The sequence below is a fragment of the Condylura cristata genome, unplaced genomic scaffold (assembly GCF_000260355.1).
Source record: "Condylura cristata isolate star-nosed mole 26May11 unplaced genomic scaffold, ConCri1.0 scaffold00008, whole genome shotgun sequence".
In the NCBI taxonomy this organism is placed as follows: domain Eukaryota; kingdom Metazoa; phylum Chordata; class Mammalia; order Eulipotyphla; family Talpidae; genus Condylura; species Condylura cristata.
In genome coordinates this window covers 16657392-16680827 of record NW_004567109.1, presented here as the reverse complement: position 1 = coordinate 16680827, position 23436 = coordinate 16657392, and the positions used below count along the sequence as shown (strand labels likewise).

At 45.9% G+C, this 23436-nt stretch overlaps 1 protein-coding gene across 1 annotated transcript in view; it reads left to right on the top strand.

Moving 5' to 3' along the window:
* Positions 1-23436, top strand: part of CSMD2 (CUB and Sushi multiple domains 2) — a 460842-nt gene that overhangs the window by 389818 nt on the left and 47588 nt on the right. Inside the window, exons 39-48 of the mRNA XM_012722353.1 lie at positions 1181-1297; positions 4311-4520; positions 5757-5945; positions 6386-6563; positions 7778-7923; positions 13883-13963; positions 14425-14538; positions 17903-18091; positions 19283-19429; positions 22356-22544. Coding sequence (XP_012577807.1) covers positions 1181-1297; positions 4311-4520; positions 5757-5945; positions 6386-6563; positions 7778-7923; positions 13883-13963; positions 14425-14538; positions 17903-18091; positions 19283-19429; positions 22356-22544 — 1560 coding nt within the window. The remainder of the gene's footprint in view (positions 1-1180; positions 1298-4310; positions 4521-5756; positions 5946-6385; positions 6564-7777; positions 7924-13882; positions 13964-14424; positions 14539-17902; positions 18092-19282; positions 19430-22355; positions 22545-23436) is intronic.

The window sequence follows — 23436 nt, the reverse complement described above, 5'->3', positions numbered from 1 at the left end:
GGCGGGAGCGTTACCCTCATTTTTGCAAATGGTCAACTAAGGCTGTTAGGGTTGAGAACAAAGTGGCAAAATCAGGAATGGAAATCTTGGGTCCTCTGATGCCCTGCCAACTGTGCAGTATGAGTCAAGGTTGCCCGAGGGTGGGCCAGGGAGTGCCACAGGGGATGACGGCCTTTCTGCCCAGGACCTCGCCAAGCGCAGGGCCTGGCAGGCTTCCGGATGTCACCGGTCAGCCCCATGTCCTTCCCCTGCCAGGTATTACAAAGGCCTTAAGGGGAAGCCTCCACTTAAACAGCATCAGTCATTGGCCACTCACTCTGTGCCAGTCCTGTTCCATGTGGAGGGCATTCCCCTGCTGTGACCTCATTCCACCCCTGTGACGTGCCTTACTATTCATTCCACTTCACAGGTGGGGAAAACAGCTTTGGGGGAGGGGGGGTTAGCGCTTGACCACGGTCACCACGCCATTGGGGTTGGGAGCAGGTGGTCAGTGCTGGAGCTCTGCCCTGGACCTGCACTGTTAAGTTCAGCCCTGTGTGCTCAAGTGGCCCCTCCGAAGACGGTAAAGAATATTGACCAAGACACGCAGTGTCTTCCCTCCACTCTTCCTGTCCTAATGAGACAGGAAAGAGCCATGTCAGCTGGCCAGGCTGACCAACTCGCCTCATTGGAGGTCCAGACACCCAGCCCCCGTGGACAGCTTCCTTGGGGTACTCCCCATTGCCGCTTGGGCCAAGGGCAAAGGCAGACTCAGGAGGCTCGTTTGCTGACCACCCAACCCCATGAGCCACATGTTTATAAAAAGCCTGGTACAGAGTGGGAACTCAAGTTGATTGGACAGTGAAGAGAGGGGCATCTGAGGGCCTCATACTTCTCCTGAAGCAGATGGGCTTCTGCTGCGTGTTCTCACTAAAGGAACTGGCTGCACGGGGCATGTTCAAGGTCAAGCACTCATAACATGGGGTGTGTACTCCTGGGACGTGCTGCCTTTCCTGAATGTCCACATTTGGCTTGCCCACATGTACAGTTTTTTAGGGAAGCCAACCTCAGTTTCCTTTCCCAGCTCAAAGAGATATGTGACTTGGGGAAATGAAAGACTGCTGTTCTGAGGGAGCCCCAAAGTAGGGCCCAGGCTCTCCTTGGTGCTTTCCTAATGCTCTGTCTGGTCTCACTGTCACAGCACAGTGTGGGGGAGCAGTAGAAGAGATGGAGGGGGTGATCCTGAGTCCTGGCTTCCCTGGCAACTACCCAAGCAACATGGACTGCTCCTGGAAAATAGCACTGCCCGTGGGCTTCGGTAAGTCTTCACTTCCAGGCCCCTGAACATGAAGCAACTGTGTGTTGTGATTGCCCAGTGCAGCCTGGACAGAGGCAGCTTAGCGGTCTGGCTCGCTGTCTTCTCATCTATTGACCTTTTACAATCGCGAGGGTCAATTAAGGATACATAGAGATGAACGTGCCTTGGGAGCATAAGGTATAGGGGAAAATCTTAAGGATTGCCATTCTTATTTGAGTAGTGAGCTAAAATCAAGGCTTGTGGAATGAGAAATTGCTCTTGGATATTTAAAAAGGAAAAACAACATTCTATCTTACACAAACCGGACCTCAAGTTGTGCTTTTAACTCCAATATCCAATTTCTCATCCTAATTAAATTGAGCCAAGGTCAATATGAAATTGAGTTTGCATTCTTTATATGCACATTGTAGCTGGCCTTAGCTTAGCGATTGGGAAGTGGTTTTTGTAGAGATGGAGTATGCCAGGCATGGGGGTTGGCAGGTGTAGAGGACATGGATCTGGGCACAAAATATAATTGCTCATGATTCATGAATTGTGCACTAGACTTGTAGCTTAACCCCAGATATCTCTGTTGAAGAGAAAGGGATGTATATGTCATGCAATTGCTAAGCTACCCGCATATGTCATGTGTCCAAGTCATCGCCCTGCACCCAGGAAGGAAATGCCCCAGGGTTTGTGCCTACACAGGTCTGTGACCTTGGGGACGCAGTTCCTGTTTGTCCTTTATTATTCAGCCTACACTGGGACTTCTGATGGAAGTCAGTTTTCTAGAGAAAGTAATCTAGCTGACCTTCTCTAAATTTGCTTTGAGTTGAGGAGAGAGATTGGTGATCCGCCAAAGAATGGAACATAAAGTATAAGGGAAAAGATCTTAGGGATGGCCATTATTATTATTACGTGAGCAATAAGCTAAAATCAAGGGCTGTGGAATGAGAAATTATTCTCGGATGGTTTTAAAAAAATCCATCTTACAGAGACTGGCTTTCGAGTTGTGCTTTTAACTTCCAATATCCAGTTTCTCATCTTAATTAAATTGAGTCAAGGTCAATATGGAATTAAGTATTTAGTACCATTTCTGTAGGAAGCAGGACAAATGATTGAGATGCCAAATGATGACAACTGTGGCAACTTTGGGAAACTCCAGATTTTGAGACATTGAGAAAAGAGTTTTTGGGAGGCCCTACAGCTCTGCATTGAGATAGGGTTCAAAGGAACCTCAGTTGATAGATGGATGGAGGCTTGGTGGGCAACATCCAAAGGAAAATAGAAGTTTAATGGGAGGTCCATCACAGCTCTCTATAAGCCCCGATGATTAGCCACCAAGCTTTTTATTTTTAGATCTTAGTGCTGTTCAGCCTCTGGTGGATATGTGTCCTTCAGGGAGAAAGCTCTTGCTTTCAAATAATGTGGGCCCTTAGCACCACCCTTAACATGGCGCCTAGTTCCAGTGTGCAAAAAGCAGCTGCACTTACAAGCCATTGCCACTAGGTGGAGGCGGCCACATCCAGTTCTTTGCACACAGCTCAAGTCAGAAACTGTAATCCTTCTATGAGAGCCCCCTTTGATGGGCATATAGCTACAGTGTTGGGATGATACATGGGCCGTGCAAATCACAGGTGCTGCAGATAATATGTACAAGGATATTCACTGAGAAATCATCCATTATTGGGAAACACGCCACATGTTCATTAATAGGGGAGTGATTGGTGTGGTTGAATAATTCATAAAATAGAATTGATATATAGTTAAGCTCAAGATCATCCTTTGTCTATCAATAAGAATAGACCTTGAAGAAAACAATGGTGAATTAAAATAAGATTTATAAAAGTGCATGTATAGTATGATCTCATTTATATAAATTTCAAAACAAGTAAGTTCAGATACATATGTAAGAGTCCAGAAGCATGAGCTGGAAGGATGTCTTCCAGATTCACGACAGTGACTTCCTCCGTGGAGCAAAGGCAGGGAAGGGGCAGGCTGGGAGACATGAAGTGTCCTTAGCATTATATTTTATCCTTAAATAATTAGACCCCCTCCCCAAGTCACACATGTGCTCATTCTAAATCAACGAGAAAGCTCGGATGAGCACATTTTTAAGTTAAAGCTCACCTGTGGTCCCACTGTGTGAGTTCTCTTAGCTTTGTCCTCACCATTCGGATGTAGCCCAGGGAGGGCAGTAACTTTGGAGACTTCATATGTCCCTGTGCCATGCCTGCTCGTCCTGGTGTGTGGCAAGAGCTCAATGAATGTCATTAGCCATCAAAGACCAGTCTCCTACCTTTTAATATAAAAATTAGAGTCGTATAAGGTGCACTCTTTTGCAGTCCCGTTTTCATCAGAATGAGGACGTTTCTCTATGCTCAGGAAATATATTTCTTCAATGTCGTTTTTAACAGTGATGTAGATCTAATTTTGAGAAACTTATAAGCAAATATCAATAGCCCCACTTCCTAATTTATATACTAATTATAAGCTAAGGGCATAATTAGACCCCTTAATCCTGTTGGATTGACAGACCTTGTTAATCCAATAAGATCCTAAAGTATAAACTTCACTCAGTTTCTTAATAGAACAGCTAGGACGATGTATTCTAAGTCCTATATCCCTGAATTATTATAAATGACCTAGAATGTGCCAATATTAAAGTTCATGTCTTTTGAAGGGTTGCTATGTTTAAGTAGTGGTAGTGTTTTTTTCACTAAAAAGTTGATCATAACAAAGTTCTCTTTATACCGATATAGATGAATCACACATTGAGTGCATTTAATAAATAAAATTGACTCTGGGTGGAACTCTAAAATGACAGATGTCTTTCCTTTTGAATAAATAACATGTTTTTAAGTTCAGTCGTGCCTGAATACAAGAGACTGGACTCGCCGACATATCTAACGTATGTGTTGGGTAGGAAGTCGGGTGGGGATGGGTGGGCTGTGCAGGGCAAGCTTTCTTGACACAGCACACTGAAGCGGGCCTATGTTACGCTGGGCACTGTCTGCCTCTGTCTTGCTCCCAGGGGCTCACATCCAGTTCCTGAACTTCTCCACCGAGCCTAACCATGACTTCATAGAAATCCGGAATGGCCCCTACGAGACCAGCCGCATGATGGGCAGATTCAGTGGAAGCGAGCTTCCGGGCTCCCTGCTCTCCACGTCTCACGAGACCACCGTGTATTTCCACAGCGACCACTCTCAGAACCGGCCGGGGTTCAAGATGGAGTATCAGGGTAAGGACCGGCAGCACCCTTCCTGTGCCTCTGCCTGCCCGCACCTTTGCAGGCTGCCCCTCGGGGCAGCCATGGAAGCAGGGGGGCCTTGAGGGCCAGGCAGGACGACCTACCCACGGAGGCCATCTTCCAGAGACGTCCTCTTCCTGGCCCGCCCAGGCTGACCAACCCTGTAGGATGCACCTTTTCTGGCCACTCTGTGGCCCCACTCTGCCCAATACCATCAACTTCCCTTGAGCAAGTGACCCTTCCATTCCCTCCGAACACCCACAAGTGTCCAGCCTCTTCCCCTCAACCTTGACAGGCTTACTCTGCTGGGTCTTCCCCTGTGTGCCAGGCCCCATTATTCAGGGGCCGTCTATGACATGACGGAAAATTCCAGCAATAATCCCGGCCGTTAGGGGTTTCCTGTGTGAGTTCCCAGCCACACTCGTTACAGCCCTTCCTAAGGGGAAATCCTAAAATAGGCTCCCTCCTCCTGGCACACTTTCCCAGAACAAGCCCCACCCCCAACTCAGACTTGCCCTGTGAGAGGGGCCACTACCTGTGTCTGTGCAGACTGTGCCCACCTGGGCGGCTGTCCACGAGGCTGACCTCTCCTGGGCTGCTTCCCCAGAGTGACAGACTGATTTGTTCACTCCAACCTCTTTCCCCAGATGCTGCCACTCATGTTTCTCTTATAGATTTTTCCCTAGTACTAGTACATGAATATTAAAAATTAAAGCATTACAGATGTTTTTGTAAGTGCCTCATAGAAAGTCAAAATTGTCCCATATTCCATATCCAGCTCTGCCTTCTGCAGATACAACTTTTAACAGTTTGGTTTCCCTACATTTTTCCTGTACATACAGGCCCAGATGTTGTCCCTGAGACAGCTCCTGATTTCACTCTCTTTGGGTCCCACCGGACCCCAGCAGGTGCTTGAAGAACAATGGTTCTCTTCCTTGAGCCTCTTTGTCCATGGAAACAGTAACGATAAAAACCATGTGCCACAACTGTGCAGAGAGCTGTGCATATATTCTCCTACTTAGTCCTCACAAGCACCATTTCCTAAATAAGGAAACTGAGGCACAGAGAAGTTAAGAACTTGCCCAAAGTCAACAACCTACTAGTAAGTGGCCATGGTCCTTCTGAGCCCATCGTGGTGTTTCACACTTCTCTCTCTCCCTTCTGTGTGCTGGGGAGGGAGAAAGTGCCCAGAGAAAACAAGGTAACTGTTTCTCCCATCTTTTCCAGCTTATGAACTCCAGGAGTGCCCAGATCCAGAGCCCTTTGCCAGTGGCATCGTGAGGGGAGCGGGCTACAATGTTGGGCAGTCAGTGACCTTCGAGTGCCTCCCAGGATATCAGCTGAATGGTCACCCTGTCCTCACATGTCAACATGGCACCAACCGGAACTGGGACCACCCTCTGCCCAGGTGTGAAGGTACGTCCCTCCCTCAGACCTAGGGTTCTCCCAAGCAGACTGACCCCCGAGCGCCCACACTCCTCAACCTACTCCTGCAGAGTGCCCACCCTAGGAGGTCCTGGCAGACTCGTGCATGGACGAACCCTGCCTCTGCAGGGAGAGGGTCTCTGGGGCAGAGCTCTGGGCCAGTGCTAGGGGGTCTTCTGAGTAGGTCTCGTCCCAGAGAACGAGAAAGGGCAGAGGACGACTGAGGTGGGCCCGCAGAGATGCCTGCAGGCAACGTCGGGGGCCAGAATCTCTGGTGTGTGGGACTTATGGGGAAAAGCCAGGCCTGGAAAGCACCTCCTCACCCCCATCGCCTCGAGCGGGATGGTCTGTGCTGGCTGCTGGGGCTGCCAGAGGAGTCCGTAGGCTGGGGGACCTCCAGGACTCATCGTGCGGTGTTTCCTCTCCCACAGTCCCCTGCGGGGGGAACATCACGGCCTCCAACGGCACCGTGTACTCCCCCGGCTTCCCCAGTCCCTACTCCAGTTCCCAGGACTGCGTCTGGCTGATCACGGTGCCCGTCGGTCACGGCATCCGCCTCAACCTCAGCCTGCTGCAGACGGAGCCCTTGGGAGACTTCATCACCGTCTGGTAGGCAGCTGCCGCGGTGACAGCTAATCAGAGGGGCCACTAACTGGCTGCAGTGTGCTCCACCATCTATGTGTGCAGAAAGCTAAGTGCTGAGTAGTTTTCACCACTGCTGATTGCTTGTGTTCAAATAGCTGCGGGAAGGGGGACTCATTTCCATTAGCCCCAGGACCCTTTGAAGGGGAAGAATGCATGGGCAGTGCCCCCTGCCAAGCCCTGTCAGGAGTCAGAGTACCGTGAGTGTGAGCGACAGTGGCGCCCACTGCGGAGTCCCCGAGCTTCAGAGTCCAAACCAGAGTTCTGCATTTACCTGAGATGAGCTGCCCAGACTCGGGAAGGAGCTGTGGGCAGTCCTGCTTTCCTCACGCCAGCACTGCCCAGAGGGACCTCCTGCAATGATGAAACATTCTGTCTTTGCTGTCCACGGGCTGCTGGGTACAAGACTGTGGCAAGAGAGACTGAGGATTGACTTTCAAACTTTCTTTAATTTTCATGAATTCGCATGCACACGGCCACACGTGGTCGAATGCTGACCCAATAGGCCAGCTCCGCTGAGCTGTGTATTTAGACTATCTTCAGCTAATTTAAAAATGGGGATACAAATTATTAACTGAGAAGTGCAATTTACTACACCTTTTTTCCCCAAACCACTACATCATTGGATACATAGAATTTTTACGTTCTTTTGTTTGGAGGCTCTTGCTATTCTGAGACTAATAGGGAAGAATGGGATTCTCTTCCCCAGATTCCCAGATCTAGATAACTATAAACAGACTGCCGTGCATTAATTTCCAGGCAGTGGCTTATGATAGGTGGGAGGACTAGCTAAGTCCCTTCCAGCTAAGTTCTTCAAGGGAAGAAATCCGTTGCCCAGAAAGACACTGTGGGCCAGTCTCTGCGCTTGAAGCTGCGTGGACAGCAAGGGTGTCCTGCCTCTCTTCCACAGGCAGACCCACAGTTTACGGCTCCTGATTCTTGGGTAAGAGTGTGGTCCCCAGAGCCCATCAGGGAGGTCAGGCTGGTGAAGAATCAGGCGAACGTAAAAACAACATGAGCTTCGCCAACTCTATCAGTTTTGTGGGGAGAGACTCGAGAGAAGTGTTAAGACACTGAGGAAAGACAGCTGTGAGGGCCAGGACGACCGAGGCCACCCACGCCAGGTGGAACAGGCAGTCCTGGGGACTTGTGACACGTGACACTGTCTTTCCTCCACGCAGGGACGGGCCACAGCAGACAGCTCCCAAGCTCGGAGTGTTTACCCGGAGCTTGGCAAAGAAAACAGCAGACAGCTCGTCGAACCAGGTTCTGCTCAAGTTCCACCGAGACGCAGCCACGGGCGGGATCTTCGCCATCGCCTTCTCTGGTCAGTACAGAGGTCAGGCCTAGTGAGAAGGTCAGGTTCTCAAGTCAAGACTGGGCTTGCCTCCTGCACCCACCGTCCCAGGCATGTGACTTTGAATGAGTGTGAACGGCTGGGAGTGAGTTACACAGCATAGAAGCACCAATAGAAAGTGGTCCAGTGCTTGTGCCATCTGGGGACTGACCTCCATGTCCAGTTTCAGAGCATTGCATGGATCTGAACTGGGAGTCCACAAACATTAATCCTAAGTAAATTCCTTTTAATATAAGGACTAATGAGCAGAAAACAAAAGTACCTTGAGGAGACCTATTAAAGGATTCTATGGCATTTTTTTTTTTAATGAGAAAATGGGATGTGACTTGAAGAGATAAAAGCCCTTGGGAAAATATATTTAGGAAACAGGAGTAAATTTTGGAAAACTTCTGTTTCCAGCTTAAGAGTCTAGATAGTAGGGACTCCAAATAAGAGATCTCTGGCCCAGAGAAAAATAAGAGGGGAGATAAATCTCTCCCCTTCCAGAACAAATCACACCCAAAGCTCTGAGATGGGAAGCAGCAAAGCAGGTGTCCACACCGACCAGGGCCAGAGAGCTTAGACCCCTGCGACCCAGGCTGGAGTGCCAGCGGGTAGGCGGAGGCCCACGCCGAGGGGCGGCTGGCCCTGGGGACCGGAGCCCAAGAGGGGTCAGAAGGGATCTGTGCAGGGACGGGCCGGGCTCCCTGTGCCTCGTCAGCCCCCGTCCTCAACCTTTATGAAGTCTAGACCCACCTGGGGTCTCTCTTCTCTCAGGCACTTTTTCACTTCTCAGCCCCAACTTGATGCGTGTTCCTTACTCCTAAAGACCCTGGTTAGCAATATCTGGGACCCAGCAGCCCTGCTTCCGGGAACTGTAAAGATAAGTGAATAAAGATGTTCCTCAAAATGCTGTTTAGAATAGGCAATTTGGAAACAATGCAAACGTAAATAATAGGAGATTAGATATGCAAATTATGAAATACACATGCATGGAGAAAAGTCATTAAAAATCATTCATGAGAATACAGTAAGAAATGTTTGTCTGGATCAGCAGGGGAAAATGATTTGGGGCCTTGGATGATGGCATACCAAAGAGCGCATCATCACAGGCTCCAAGCCTAGGTTGCAGATACCCTTTCTTGTGAGGACCCTGATAAAGATACATACAAGGATCCCTGCCAGAGGCATGGGCTTGGCCTTGGACCCCAGCCCAAGTGTAGAGCTCTGGATCATGGGTAAGCAGAGCTTACCCACATGAAATGCTTGCTTTTTCCTAAACTACCCTGGCTTCAAAAGCTTCGGCTGAAATGCCAGGCCAGCCTACCCATCAGCACGAGAAGCGACATACCCAGAAGGAGACAAGCAAGAGTCAGCCGGTGCTGATGCTTCCTGACATGTCTACCCACCACTTATGATGGGACTCACACTGCCGTCCCACCAGGCTGTACCCATGCCACGCCGGGGAGGGGGGTAGAGCACATTTGCAATGGAAGAGCCTTCTAGAACCTGCCCTCAAGTTCTGTAGCAATAACACAGATGCAGAGTCTGTGTGGGGAGCGGAGAGAGATTGCTTTGTGTAGGAGATATTGGACATACACCCAAATGCCAGCCATGGTAATACCTAGGTGGTGGGGTTTGGGGAGTTTTTGTTTTATTGTTTTTTGCCATTTCATCAGTTCTCTGCACCAGGCAGACATTTTGTAATTTTTTTAAATGTAATTTTTAAGTGGAATGGGAAATCCACCCCGATCACACTACTAACACAAAATTAAAAAAAAAAAAAAAACAGACTGTGTTTAGGTGGAGATTTCTTTTTATTGATTTTCTTTTGGTAAAGTTAAATATATCTTAGAAGTTTTAGAAGGTATGTGTTTAAAGGTAGGCATGAAGCTGGGAAGGTCAGATGACAAACATGTTTTGAAAGCTCTATGAAGGGAAACACTGAGAATTAGTTAAGTAAAAATTTAGCATTTATACAACTCCAAAGACTGCCATAAATATAAGTAAATGATGTAGTAGGAAAATACAAAGGTCACTCTTTAAATACAAGCTTCAAATCCGTAAGCAAATGAGAGCAAAGGACATGAACAGAAAATTAAAAGAGAAATGAAAATAGTCCATTGGTAATATGGGAAAAGGTTAAATCTATTAACCATATACTAATTAAAAGGGGCAAATGCCACTTTTTGTTTGTTTACCAAGTTGAAAAAGATTAAAGTTGGTGACTATCCATGCCATTTGTGGTGTATGGTGGAGCTGAGAGGGATTCTGCTAAGCAAATTAGCCAGAAGGAGGAAGATAAATACAGGATGGTGTCTGTTACATAGAACAGAGAGCAGCCGAGCAAAGGGTCAAGGGTCGGCCAAAGACAGACATCAAAGCCGGCCCTGGGAAGCTGACCACAGCTCGGAAGGCCCCGAGGGAGAGGCCAAGGGGGCCCGCAGCACGCAGTGGGCAGTGCAGGCACTGGGGTACCTTGGTGGTGGGAGAGCTGTGGTGGCCCTATGAGGGGGAGAGGGCCGTCCTCTACTGTCAGAATATTAACATGGATATAAAATAATGGTGCTTCATTAAATTAGAAAACAAAACACAAGAGATTAAAAAGCTTCCATAAAATGAGATCGGGGACCATTTCCCCAATGGGCTCCCAAGTCCCATGAGGGCAAGGACTGATTTGTTGGCTCTCATACCCTCAGCTCTTAGCAGGGTGCCTGACCCAGGCTAAGCCCTCCGCGGAATTTAACATGTAAGGGCTGAAAGAAAAACAGCGCCCTGCTGGAGGCAGGGCCACTCTGTTGCTGGTTTCTGTAGGGCCATTTCCCTGGAAGCTCATCCAAAGCAAGCAAGGAGCTCCCGGTCTCTGTGAAATCAGGGTTTAACCTACCTGGCTCCCCAGCAGTGCCGCTCAGCTGTGATGCCCACATTTCAGAAAACATGTATAGCTGACATATCTGTAGGACAAATTAAAGCTAACTCCTCAAAACAGCACAACACTTTAAATAGAACAAGTCTTGGGCTACCTGCCGCTTCACTGGTGAAATGTCAGAACCCCAGGTGAACATCTGGACTGTGTCTCAGATGTTGAGCTCTGGGGGGTCTCTGGGCTGTGGTCACCGGGAGGCATCGCTACCACCTGGCGCTGACCCAACACCTGCCCACCAGGGCCTTCGAATTTAGCTGTAGTTTCTGCCTAGGGTTTAGCGTTTTCTCAAGCAAAGGAGGTCCTGCAGGGAGCAGATTGTGCGGATATCGCAAGTAGTTAATTTCTACTCTCGCTAGTTGCAAATTTATAGGTATTGTATGATTTCAAGGCTTCTTAGTGTTGGATTACCCAATGTAATTTTTTCCATTAAAAATATGGGCAATGGCCCTCCCTGGTGGCGCAGCGGGTTAAAGCGCAGCACTAAGAAGCTAAAGCCATTTCCGCATGAGTTCGATCCCCCCCTGCCCCAGAGGTGACCACATGGTGCGTCAGACCTCTCCTGACCCGCCCGCTGCTCCCCTCAGCAGTGTACTTTGTCATTCGTCCTGTTCTGCTCCCCACTCTGCCTCTGGTGAATCCACTCACCGCCCCTGCATTTCTGGCCTATACCCCAGTTCTGTATGCACAAATAAAATAAATCTTTAAAAATATATATATATAGGCCCTCCCTGGTGGCGCAGCGGGTTAAAGCACAGCACTGAGAATCTGAGGCCGCTTCCGCATGAGTTCGATTCCCGCCTGCCCCGGAGGTGACCACATGGCGTGGCAGACCTCTCCTGACCCGCCCGCTGCTCCCCTCAGCAGTGTACTTCGTCGATCTGCCTGTTCTGTTCCCCACTCTGTCTCTGGTGAAGCCTCTCGCCGCCCCTGAGCCTCTGGCCTGTACCCCAGTTCTGTATGCACAAATAAATAAATCTTTTAAAAAAAAATACACATATATATATATATTGGGCAATGAGCTTCTACTTTGCACCTTTACACGAAACATCTGATTTCCAGGAATGTGTAATTGACACTCAGGAGGAGATACGTACATTTTTTTAAATTATGTTTCTTGATGTGACATTGCCTTACATCACTATTCAGGGGTATATGTTCACACCTCTACAAAGGTATGTTCTCACTCCGTGCCTGCCACCAAAGCAACAGAAACCTTCCACCCTAGGGACCCCCTCCCCACCGCTTTCATTGCCCCCCCCCCTTTCTGGCAGTCTCAGTTCTGCAGTCAGATTCCAAGGGTTCATTCTGGTTTGTTCTTTTCTATTCCTTTGCTTTGATTTTTATATTCCACAAGGAGTGAAGTTGCCCGATTTTTCTTTCAGCATTTGACTTACTTCGTTTAGCATACTCCCCTGCATTCCTGACATGCCCTTCTGAGATGTCTTTTAAAAGGTCATATACTTTAATTATTCCTAACTTTAAAAATGAAAGAATTCATAAGAGATGCACCTATAAAAGGATATTCATCACAGCTTTATTTTAAATTGTAAAACTTTGGAAACTTAAATGACTGAAGGTATAGAACCTGTTAAATCTACCCTTGTATATCATGTGGGGAAATCATTGTTTCCCTTCTGATCTCTAGTTTTCTGAGCTGGAAGCCATTCCCCTGGGCAGAGAGAGGACTGTGTATAGATGGTGTTGGTAAGGCAAGGGAAGTAATTTCACTTGTTAGCAAATTTAGTTACTTGGGAAAATTCCTGCATTGTAAGTGTGTGAGGATCAACACAACATATATAAGTTAATGCAAACTTTGTGATAAAAAAATGTTTGTAGATGGAGAAAATGAATACTAAGTATCAGATATAACAAGTGGAGATAACAAGTGGTTATCTCTGAGAGGCAATGGATGAGTTTAATTTTCCTGCTACTATTTTCATACAAAATCTCTTATTTTCTTTAATGAAATGTATAACGTTGGTATTTTTTTAAAGATTTATTTTTTTATGCATACAGAGCTGGGGAACAGACCAGATGTTCGGGGATGGTGAGCAGATTCACCAGAGACAGAGTGGGGAGCAGAACAGGCAGATCGATGAAGTACACTGCTGAGGGGAACAGCAGGCAGATCAGGAGAGGTCTGCAGCGCCATGTGGGTCATCTCCAGGGTGGGCAGGAATTGAACTCATGCTGAAGTGGCTTTAGCTTCTTAATGCTGTGCTTTAACCTGCTGCACCACCAAGGAGAGCCCCAACATTGGTAATTTTTTTAAAGAACATTTTGAAAAAATAACAGGGGTTGAAGTAGCTCTGGAAATAATAATAATAGTGACAACTGCAGCTAACACATAGCCCAAGGTATGAACTTTGCCCACACTGAACCTTGCCTTACCGACACCATCTACATACAGTCCATTCTCTGCCCAGGGGAATGGCTTCCAGTTCAGAAAACCTGTGGAGGCCAAATGTGTTTAATTAGAGATCAGAAGGGAAACAAGTTCATATAAGCCCAAGTATTCAGATACTGAGTAGTAAAAATACAGAATTTGAAGACAGCCAGATCTGGGTTCAAATCCTACCTATGTCACTTATTTTCTGTGTGACCTTAGGGAAGTAACTTGACCTTTCTGAGTCTCAGCTTCCTCATTAGTAGAGTAAGAACACCTTGCAGGATGATCAGCTGACATGAGAATTAAAGATGATGATGTATAAAGGGACTGACATACAGATGTTTCTCTCTTCTCTTCAGCGCTAGTGACTGTGTCAGTGTCTCCTTAGATCATCTCTCTTTTATCATTAATCTTAATATATGATTCCTGTCTGTTGCATCAAAAACAAAGAAAGAAAGAATGACAGCAAATAAACAAAATAATACATAGCTGAATTTGCCCTGTGTACAGATGAATACTTAATAATATCTGCCGTGAATGAGTGAGGAATGAAAAGTGAAAGACTGAGAAAATCAGTGACTACATACTGGGAGAGGGATATTCTTACACTGACTCATCTATTTTTATCTTTTCAGCTTATCCACTCACCAAATGCCCTCCTCCCACCATCCTCCCCAATGCCGAAGTTGTCACAGAGAATGAAGAATTCAACATAGGTACCAACTTCCAAACCACAGGACAGGGCTGGGGAGCGGTCTTGTAGAGGTGGGGCTGACCGATAGGGCTTACCTCTACCTTCCACCCAGAGAGAGAAGCAACAGGTGTGGTACAAGAGAGTTACATCCTACCCACTGAGTTTGTACCCCTAAATAGAATTGATATTCCTGCTAGGCATTCCTAGAAAAATGGTTTTCTTCTGTGATCCCAGTCAATGTGCTTTTGAGAAATAAATCCATGCAAGACCATATAAAACATTCCTGAAATGTAAAACCAAGACTGAGCTGTGAAGGTAGCCATAGCCACCTGGATTGTTTCATTAAAGTTGTGTTTAAGTCTGAACAAAACATGACCCACTGCTGGCTGTCTGGCCTAGAAGTAGGTTCAAGGCACTAACGGGTACCAGTTAACTCTTCCCAGACTCCTCCAGGGAATCTACATGTTGATTTCTCTTCAACAGGTGACATTGTACGCTACAGGTGCCTGCCTGGTTTTACCTTGGTGGGAAGTGAAATCCTGACCTGCAAACTGGGAACTTACCTACAGTTTGAAGGCCCGCCCCCAATATGTGAAGGTATTTACCCTGAACCATGCCTTTATGGGTCTAGAGTTACTTCAAAACATCGCCCTCATTTAATTTCTCTTTATCTCCCCAGTCTCTAGCCATAAAGGAAAAGGTCACTTGATGAATGTCTGGATGAATGAGTGAATGATTACTCTGGGTTCTCCGACTTACCCCGAGGCCCAGGGCCACAGCTGGCCACCGTGGCCACATCTGTTCTTGGCTCCCACTTTTCTAACTGGCATTCCATGGAAACTGTTTATTGATCATGAAAAGGAGGAAGTTCTGAGGCTCAGGGGGAGATGGATGACACCCCAACTTTGCACATACACTGTAGGTCCTGTGTGCTGAACTAGGCTTTCTTCATTCCATCTGATGACCTGACAGAAGATGCATTTCCTTCACCACGTTAAGGCAAAGAGTGTTTAAAAGGAGTAAATATAGGTATTTCATACTGATAAACATAATTTATCAAGAACAGATAACAGTTATAAACTCCTGTGTACCTAATAACATAGCATTGAAACATACGAAGGAAAAATTGACAGAATTACAGGGGAAATGAACTAATTCATAATTATAGTGGGAGATTTTAACATACCTCTTTCAATGACAGACCAAAAATAAGTAGTAACATAAAATATTTGAATAATATGGTTGTGTCAATAAGCTTTTGCTTGCAAAAAAATATGCCAAAATTTAGATGCTTTAAGTAGTAACATTTTTATTCTACAAGAGACACACTTAAAGTATAAATACCAGATGGATTGCAAGTGAAAGGAGAAAAAAAAATGAATTTGGCTTGCATGTATTAAGCATAAGAAATTTAAAGAAACTTTGGGTAGTGATTCAAACAAAGAGTATGACCAGAAAGAGATATTTTATAATGACAAAAGGAGTTAAAAAGTTTTGTTATAATTAACAACTTGATAGGGTTATTATAATTTACAAAGTAGTTATTTGCACTTAAAGGGATATGTGAGTGTTTTTTCACATGATAAAAGAGCTTTGAAATACAAGAGGAAAAATTGACAGAATTGAATGTAAAAAAAACAAAGAAGAGAAAAGATATTCACAGTACATATATTTTTTAAAAGGACTTGCACACATAAAGTCTACATAAAGAATTTTCATAGCTCAATAAGGCAGACAAGAGACCTAAACAGGTACTTTACAGAATAACATATGAATAGCCAATAAGTACATGAAAAGATGCTCAACCTCATTAGTCACCAGGTAAATGCAAATTTAAAGCCTACTGAGATACTGCCATATGCCAATGAAATAGCGAGAATTTTAGACGAACAATGTTGGCAAGTATATGAAGCAACTGGACATCTGATATATTTTTGGTTGGGATGTAAAATCATAGTCACTTGGGAAAACCGACTCACAGTTTCTTTTAAAATTAGATATAAACCTACCCTATCACCCAGTAATTATATTTCTGCTTATTTACCCAAAAGAAATGAAAACCCATATCTACAAAAAGGCTTTTATGAATTGCATAATAACCTCAAACTAGAAACAACGCAAGTGTTCATCAATAGGAAAATGAATAAACAAATTTTACGATGATTGCTACAGAGCAATAAGAATAAAATGAAGTAGTGATACACAAAACAGCATTGGCTGGAACTTACAAATAACATGTTTAGTGAAAGAAAACAGAAAGAAAAATAATATAATCTGGTTCTAATTGTGTGAAGTCCTAGTACAGGCAAAACTAATACTAGCTTGTAGAAATAGCATCAGTGAAATTCTGGAACCTGGGGCAGGTTATACTGATTACAAAGTAGCATGAAAGAATTTTCAGAGGTAATGAAAATAATCTATTCTGATTGTGGTAGAGTTTACTCACTGAGCTGTGTATCTAAAATCTATGCATTTTACTGTATATAAATTATATTTCAATTTTTTGAATTTTTAAAGAAGTGAATGAGTTATAATATAGGAAGACAGCCTTACTGATAAGAGTAGGGCCCTCCCTGGTGGCACAGCAAGTTAAAGCACAGCACTAAAAAGCTAAAGCCACTTCAGCATGAGTTCAATCCCTGCCCCGAGGTGACCCACATGTCACAGCAGACCTCTCCTGGCCCGCCCACTTCTTCCCTCAGCAGTGTACTTTGTCGATCTGCCTGTTCTGCTCCCCACTCTGTCTCTGGTGAATCCTCTCACTGTCCTTGTATCTCCAGCCTATACCCCAGTTATGTATGAATGAATAAATCTTTAAAAAAAAAAAAAAAGAGTAGCAAAATAAACCATTAGGTCAATTAAAGGGAAAGGTGGACAGCCAGTGGCAATGTTCTTTGCCCATCCCAGCAATGTCCCAGATTATAATCCAGGCACCGGTCCTTGGCCTTGCAGTTCCAGAAGCTCTCAGTGTCCAGCACATTCAGAAACCCTGTTTAAAGGTCCATGTACAGCAAGGAGATGCATATACAGTAAACAGCAGTTTCTCCGTTTGCAGGGATTGCAAGATTTGCAGCTACTGCCTAGGGCACACATTATCAAGGTAATGAAGAAAATGATCTTGTCCCACAAACCACTCCACCAAGCAAATGGAGGTGGATCACCCTGAAATGTGTTTCACAAACGCTGTAGTGAGGTTTCCTGTGCCCCAGGACAGAGCACCTCAGGGTGCCCAGATGTGCAAGGCCCTCAGGAACCAACAGGTTGTCCTTGATGGGCTCCCTATAGCAGGGAACTCCTTTTCCAAGTTCCACAATTTGGAATGCTACTAATTAGGCCACAGCCAATGTCTGCTGGTGCAAATATCATTATCATTTTTGCAGTTTATGGTGGCACTACCTTAAACACATTACATATGTTATTTTAGCAATGTAAAATAGTATGTACTATAATATTTGTGAATATAGGGTTATAATCTATGTATATAATCACTTTTTATATACTGCAACTCTGGTGTAGATGCTAACTGTATGTGTTGGATCTGGAGAAGCCATCACACAGAGAAATAGTTTAAAAACATGAAGACAATAAGTGACAGAAGGGGCCAGAAGAATTTGACTCAAAGTCCCACGTATCCACCTCAGCCTACATTCTCTTTCTACAAATTGGACCAATTTAATAGATTCACTCTTGGATTTGGAGATGTCTTACTGTTATCTATGTGTAGGTATCATCCCTACCTACTCCAGAACCCATATCTGACCTAGGAAGTGATTCTAACCAGTCAGGCCTCAGTCTCAGCAATATAGTGCTATTTATCCAGAACCTGAGTATCCATATGAAGATGGGCATTGGGGTCTTGTCTGAATGTTTTCCAATGGTTGTCCTCTATACCAAGGAAAGCAAATGTCTTGACCCCACTTACAATTCCTTTCCAATATCTATCTATCTTTCTTTGTCCAAGTGCACTGCCCAACGAATGAGCTTCTGACAGACTCCACAGGTGTGATCCTGAGTCAGAGCTACCCTGGAAGCTACCCCCAGTTCCAGACCTGCTCTTGGCTGGTGAGAGTGGAGCCCAACTATAACATCTCCCTCACAGTTGAGTACTTTCTCAGTGAGAAGCAGTATGATGAGTTTGAGATCTTTGATGGTAAGTCAAGTGTTCTGTAATTCCCTGTTGTAGGTCACACCAACTAGCTTCAGAACCCTAGGAGTCCATATATCAACCTGTCACTTAGAGAATTTCCTAGAGGCTCCATACATCTTTCTCTGCCATAAAAATCCTCACATCCTGGGAGCTGATTGGGTTATATGGCCAGGGTTGCTTATATTGCACTGTAGACTTTATAGAACCCTGTTTCTCTAGCTCCCACTCATGCTTCCCTTGAATGGCAGCCATTTAGTGGGCCATAGCAGTGTTCCTCAGTAAATAGAATGATGCCTCCAAAACCCAAAGAGGTCTTGCAAACATTATGCTTCTTGATGGCAGAAGGCAAAAGACACAACAGCCTGCTCTTCCATTGGAGAAATGTCTCAGCATGCCCCAAACCACTGGCCCCTAAAATTTTCACCTGAATCTTAGTAGGATTTATCTCTTACCTCTGTCACTCATGGATCTTGCAAAGTCTACACTCATTGTAGACTTGAAAAGTCTCATAGATCTTGGCATCTACTCATTGGAGACTTGGTTTGTCAGGTTCAATTAATGTAATGTCATCTGTATAGTGAGTCAGTGAGTCTATTCTTCAGGATGTACAGGTGGTCCATGTGTCTTCATGCTCTTTTATGTCATTAGAATTAACAGAATTCTGGGGTTGGGCTGTGGATGAATACTGTTGTCTATCACATGTGAGTGGAAGACCTTTCTGGGAAAACCTTAGAAAGGAATATTGGGGAGCTATTTAAAACATTGACACATGCTTCCCTGTATATGGTGTATATTCATTCAATATTGTTTTTCTGTATGTCAAGCACAGGGCTATTCTTAGCATGCACAAGAGAAGTAGGGTGGCAAGGTGGCAGGGGAATAGCTTCCAACTTGAAAACCAGGTCTTCAACCAACTGCTTGACTTTGGGCAAGCCCCAAGATGGCAAATAAATTTCATCACACCTGCCAACCGCTAGCCCTCAAGTACTACTGGAGGGCTTGGGAGCAAAGAGTACCTAGAACAAGACCTGTCGATGCAGAGAGAGAGAGAAAGAGGAAGCATTCATGACTGGGCTATCTCTGAACAAGTTACCCAACAATTGAGGAAGGGGAAAGACACGAAGTGATTACAGTAGAACCATCCAATCTTAGCAGGCTGATAGTCTGTATCCCTGTCTTGTACTTTCACCCCAGGTCCCTCTGGACAGAGCCCTCTGCTGAAAGCCCTCAGTGGAAATTACTCAGCACCCCTCATTGTCACCAGCTCCAGTAACTCTGTGTACCTGCGCTGGTCATCTGACCACGCCTACAATCGGAAGGGCTTTAAGATTCGCTACTCAGGTGAGTGGGACAGAGAACTTATCAGGAGGACCACAGACCCTAAACTTTGCATTTTTCAGCCAAAACACAACTAAACCACACCTGTGGCAGAATAGCATTGCCAAAGGTGGAATTCCTTCAGAGAGATTGGGCAGCCTTCTCCTCCTCTAACTCTCATTCATGGTTGCACAACTGTCCTTCATATTTCTGGAGAAGACTTAAAAGGAATATTGGAGGGTTGTGTTACTTATGACACTGAACTATTGCCCTGCAGCTTTCTACTTCCTCCCTTTTCTATCCTTTTCCCACTTTTTACCTCTTCCTTGTCTTTTGCATATATGACCACCTGTGACTTTTGTATAAGTTTATTATCTATAATCCGATAATGTCTGCAGGTGATCCTGTCCCTGATACCGTTAAAATTTTTATAAAAGTTACTTAAAATTGAAAACCCCTAAGACTTGTGTCTCCAAGTGGCTAATGTGAGACAGGCAGCAAAAGATGGGCTGTATTTGAAGTTCAGGAGATTCTCCTCTGCTCTGTGAGCCATACCTCAGTGGCAGGGCAGAGAAGGGCCAGATGGCTGGTCGGCAAGGAGCATAGAACTATCCCTGGAAATGTAAGGAGATGGAGAACATGGAATTTATCTGAACTCCCATTATGGGGATTACTATCTACAGCTGGAAAAAAATTTTGATGAGTTGCTTGGTGCCTATTTGAAGGGTAGTTTGGGGGTCCCTTGAACTGCTGGCAGGCCTCTGCACCCAGGAGACAGACAGAGTCACATCAAACCCAGGAAAGTCCACCATACATAGTCCCCTTCAGGACTATAGCCCCTGGCTGCTCTTGGCCTGCATTGCAAACCAAAGTTGAACAAGCTTTTAGGGAATATAAGTTAGAAAGAATATTAATCTATAGCCTGCCCAACTTCCTGCTCATCTCAGCCTGTCTCTCCTTGGGGGCCTCCCACTTACAAGAGTAGCCTGGACTTAACAAGCTATTTTAATAGTCTTCACTCTTGGGTATGGCTTCAGGAAAGAGAAAACTGAAAGAAGCTGATGGAAGCCTGGGAGGAGATGTTCTTTATAATCTCAGAGTCCCTCTGCAAAGTCTCATGCACAAAGGTGGGGGGAGGAAGGACACTGAATGTCTCTTCCACTTACTGAGCCACTATGACACAAGTCACTTAGCCTCTTGAGGCCTCAGTTTCCTCATGATGAAAAAGAAACCTTAAGGCACATCTACGGGAGAGCAGGCTGGATTCCTGGCAGCTGTTCTCACAAGTGGACAATCTAGCAAGTTAGCAGTGGCCCACTATGCTGGTGGCCAAACTAGGAACTAAAGCCATTAAAGAGCTGCCCATTCCGTGATGTTTGCAAAGGCTAACTACATGTTTGCGGTAATGAGTCAGCTGTCATTACAATGCGTATGTTACACAGTGAGTGAATTAATGACATGGCGAAGGAATTAGCTCTTCATTAAAATGCAGTCGACTTGGGTCATTTGCACATGTGTCTATCACTGGGATTATGTGTATCTTATAACTGAGGTTCTCACTGTTGGTGGAGGCAGATGTCCAGGTCCGAAGTCCATAGGACACAGGAGCAAGAAAGCATATCTGGCAGGGATGAGACGAATTAGAGCACCAGTTTCACAAGCTGAAGGATGAGGCCACTAAGTGGGAGGACAGAGAGCTTCTGGGGAGGATTCACTGGAAGCCTGACACCCTAATCCTTCCTTGGCCCAGTTGCTGAGGAGCCCCAGCGGGGATCGAGCAAATGAAGGGGCCAGTTCTGCACATTCTTTAGCCACACTTTCCAGGTGGCTGGAAACTTCCCCTGAGGGCCTCTGGCAGGAGTTTATAATGCAGGTTCTCTGAGGCTAAGATTTCATCTCTTTACTTCAACCTTGTATCTCCGGCACTTAGAATAGCATCTGGCACTTGATAAGCACTCAGTATCTATTAAATGAATGGGTAAGTTGAAGCCACTTGTTGAGGAGTCAAGACTGTGGGACTTAAGTTCTCATTGCTGCAGCCTCCACTTCTCCGCCAACCCCCTCTCCCTACACAACAGAAAGGGCTGTTCCTTGGAACTGAATGCCTCTCCCGGGCTGAAGGATTTATAGACACAACCCCACCGAAGTGGGCATGACTGGCCCCAGTGTACAGGTGAGGATGTTACAAGACACCCCAGTGTGAACTGGTTGCCTGTCTGTGAGTCTTCACCTGAGCTGGAAATTCAGTTGTACTGCAGGCACACACAAAAGGGTCAACAACAAGTTTCTTTACAAAGGGGAAAGAAAAGGAACAACCCAGGGAAAGAGAGAGAGCGAGATACAAGTTAACTAGAGCATCCCGCCAGTTCTGCTCACTTGGAACTCCAGGAGCACACTGAAAGCTCATCAAGAGCCAGGCGACCGGCCACCACCCATGAGGCCAAGTGAGCGAGCAAGAGAGAGAGCCTCACATGGCTCCCTCATACATATATCCCCAAAAGTCCCAGATTGGCTGCTTAGTTCCACCCTTGGGTCCTCGCAGTCCTCCCTTTGGTATTGCTGAGAGTTGTAGTTTCAGTGACTGGAATAAGGGGTGGAGTTGTAGTTTCAATGACTGGAGTAGGGGTGGAGTCCACAAAACCTGTATTTGCAGAGTTCATTCATGACATCCTTTCCCCCTAACCAGGAGAGTGAGGCTCAGAGCTTCAGAGGTTTGTCACTGACCTTCAGAGGTCAGAAATGGGACTGGAGCACAAGCTGGGCTACCTGGCATCCATGTGCCACGTCACGTCCTTCTGGAACCAACACCCTTGGGCTGTATTTTCTGTACCTCTTCATTCAGGATTCAAGAACCTGAAGTTAACAGCACAGCCAGTACTGTCTCTAGGCGGCAGAGGGGAGAAGTGAAGGGGTGGGTGTGCATGAAAGACCCTGTCTCGTCTTTGTTCAGCTCCCTACTGCAGCCTGCCCAGGGCTCCCCTCCACGGCTTCCTTCTGGGCCAGACCAGCACCCAGCCCGGAGGCTCCATCCACTTTGGCTGCAACGCGGGCTACCGCTTGGTGGGACACAGCATGGCCATTTGTACCCGGCACCCGCAGGGCTACTACCTGTGGAGCGAGGCCATCCCTCTCTGCCAAGGTGAGAAGCAGGTGGGAAGGGGGGGGGACACGGCTCAGGTCCTGCTCTTCCAGGACCAGTCAGACCCAAATGAGAGTTTCCTCATTGCATTCTTTCAGTAAACCTACTTTGCAGGTCCATAATATTTCTAGCCCTGGGGCTATACATGTACATTCAGTCATTGTGTCGCTCTTGAGCTCTGGGAAATGTTTATCAGAGGTAATTCCATGCCCTCCACTGGCCCAGTTCCCTCTCTCTGGAACTCAGATGCTGTCTGTGAGGCCTCCTGAATGTTGACCTCCTGTTTTCCTTTTTGTTCCCTCTCACTTTCAGTCTTTGTTTTTGGACTATATTGTGAGAAATTCCCTTTACTTTCCATCTCCAGCCCTTCTGCTTGAATGTATTTTTTGGCAATCATATTTTTTTAAAAGATTTATTTATTTATTCATACAGAACTGGGGTACAGGCCAGAGATGCGGAGGGTGAGAGGATTCACCAGAGACAGAGCGGGGAACAGAACAGGCAGATCGACGAAGTACACTGCTGAGGGGAGCAGCGGGCGGGTCAGGAGAGGTCTGCCACACCATGTGGTCACCTCCGGGGCAGGCGGGAATCGAACTCATGCGGAAGTGGCTTTAGCTTCTTTGTGCTGTACTTTAACCCGCTGCGCCACCAGGGAGGGCCTGGCAATAATATTTTTAACTTCCTTGTTCTTGATTGTTCTTTTTTCAAGGCACTCTGTTCAAATTTTGTCAATGCGATTACACTTGGCATTTCTCAAGATGTTACTGTTTCCGAAAGGAGACTTCTTAGTTCACATTAGTATTACTTTTTTTGTGTTGCATGCTGCTGGTTTTCTTTGTTTGCATACTTATCTTTGTTTGTATTTTCCCAGCTTTCTTGAGAAATAATT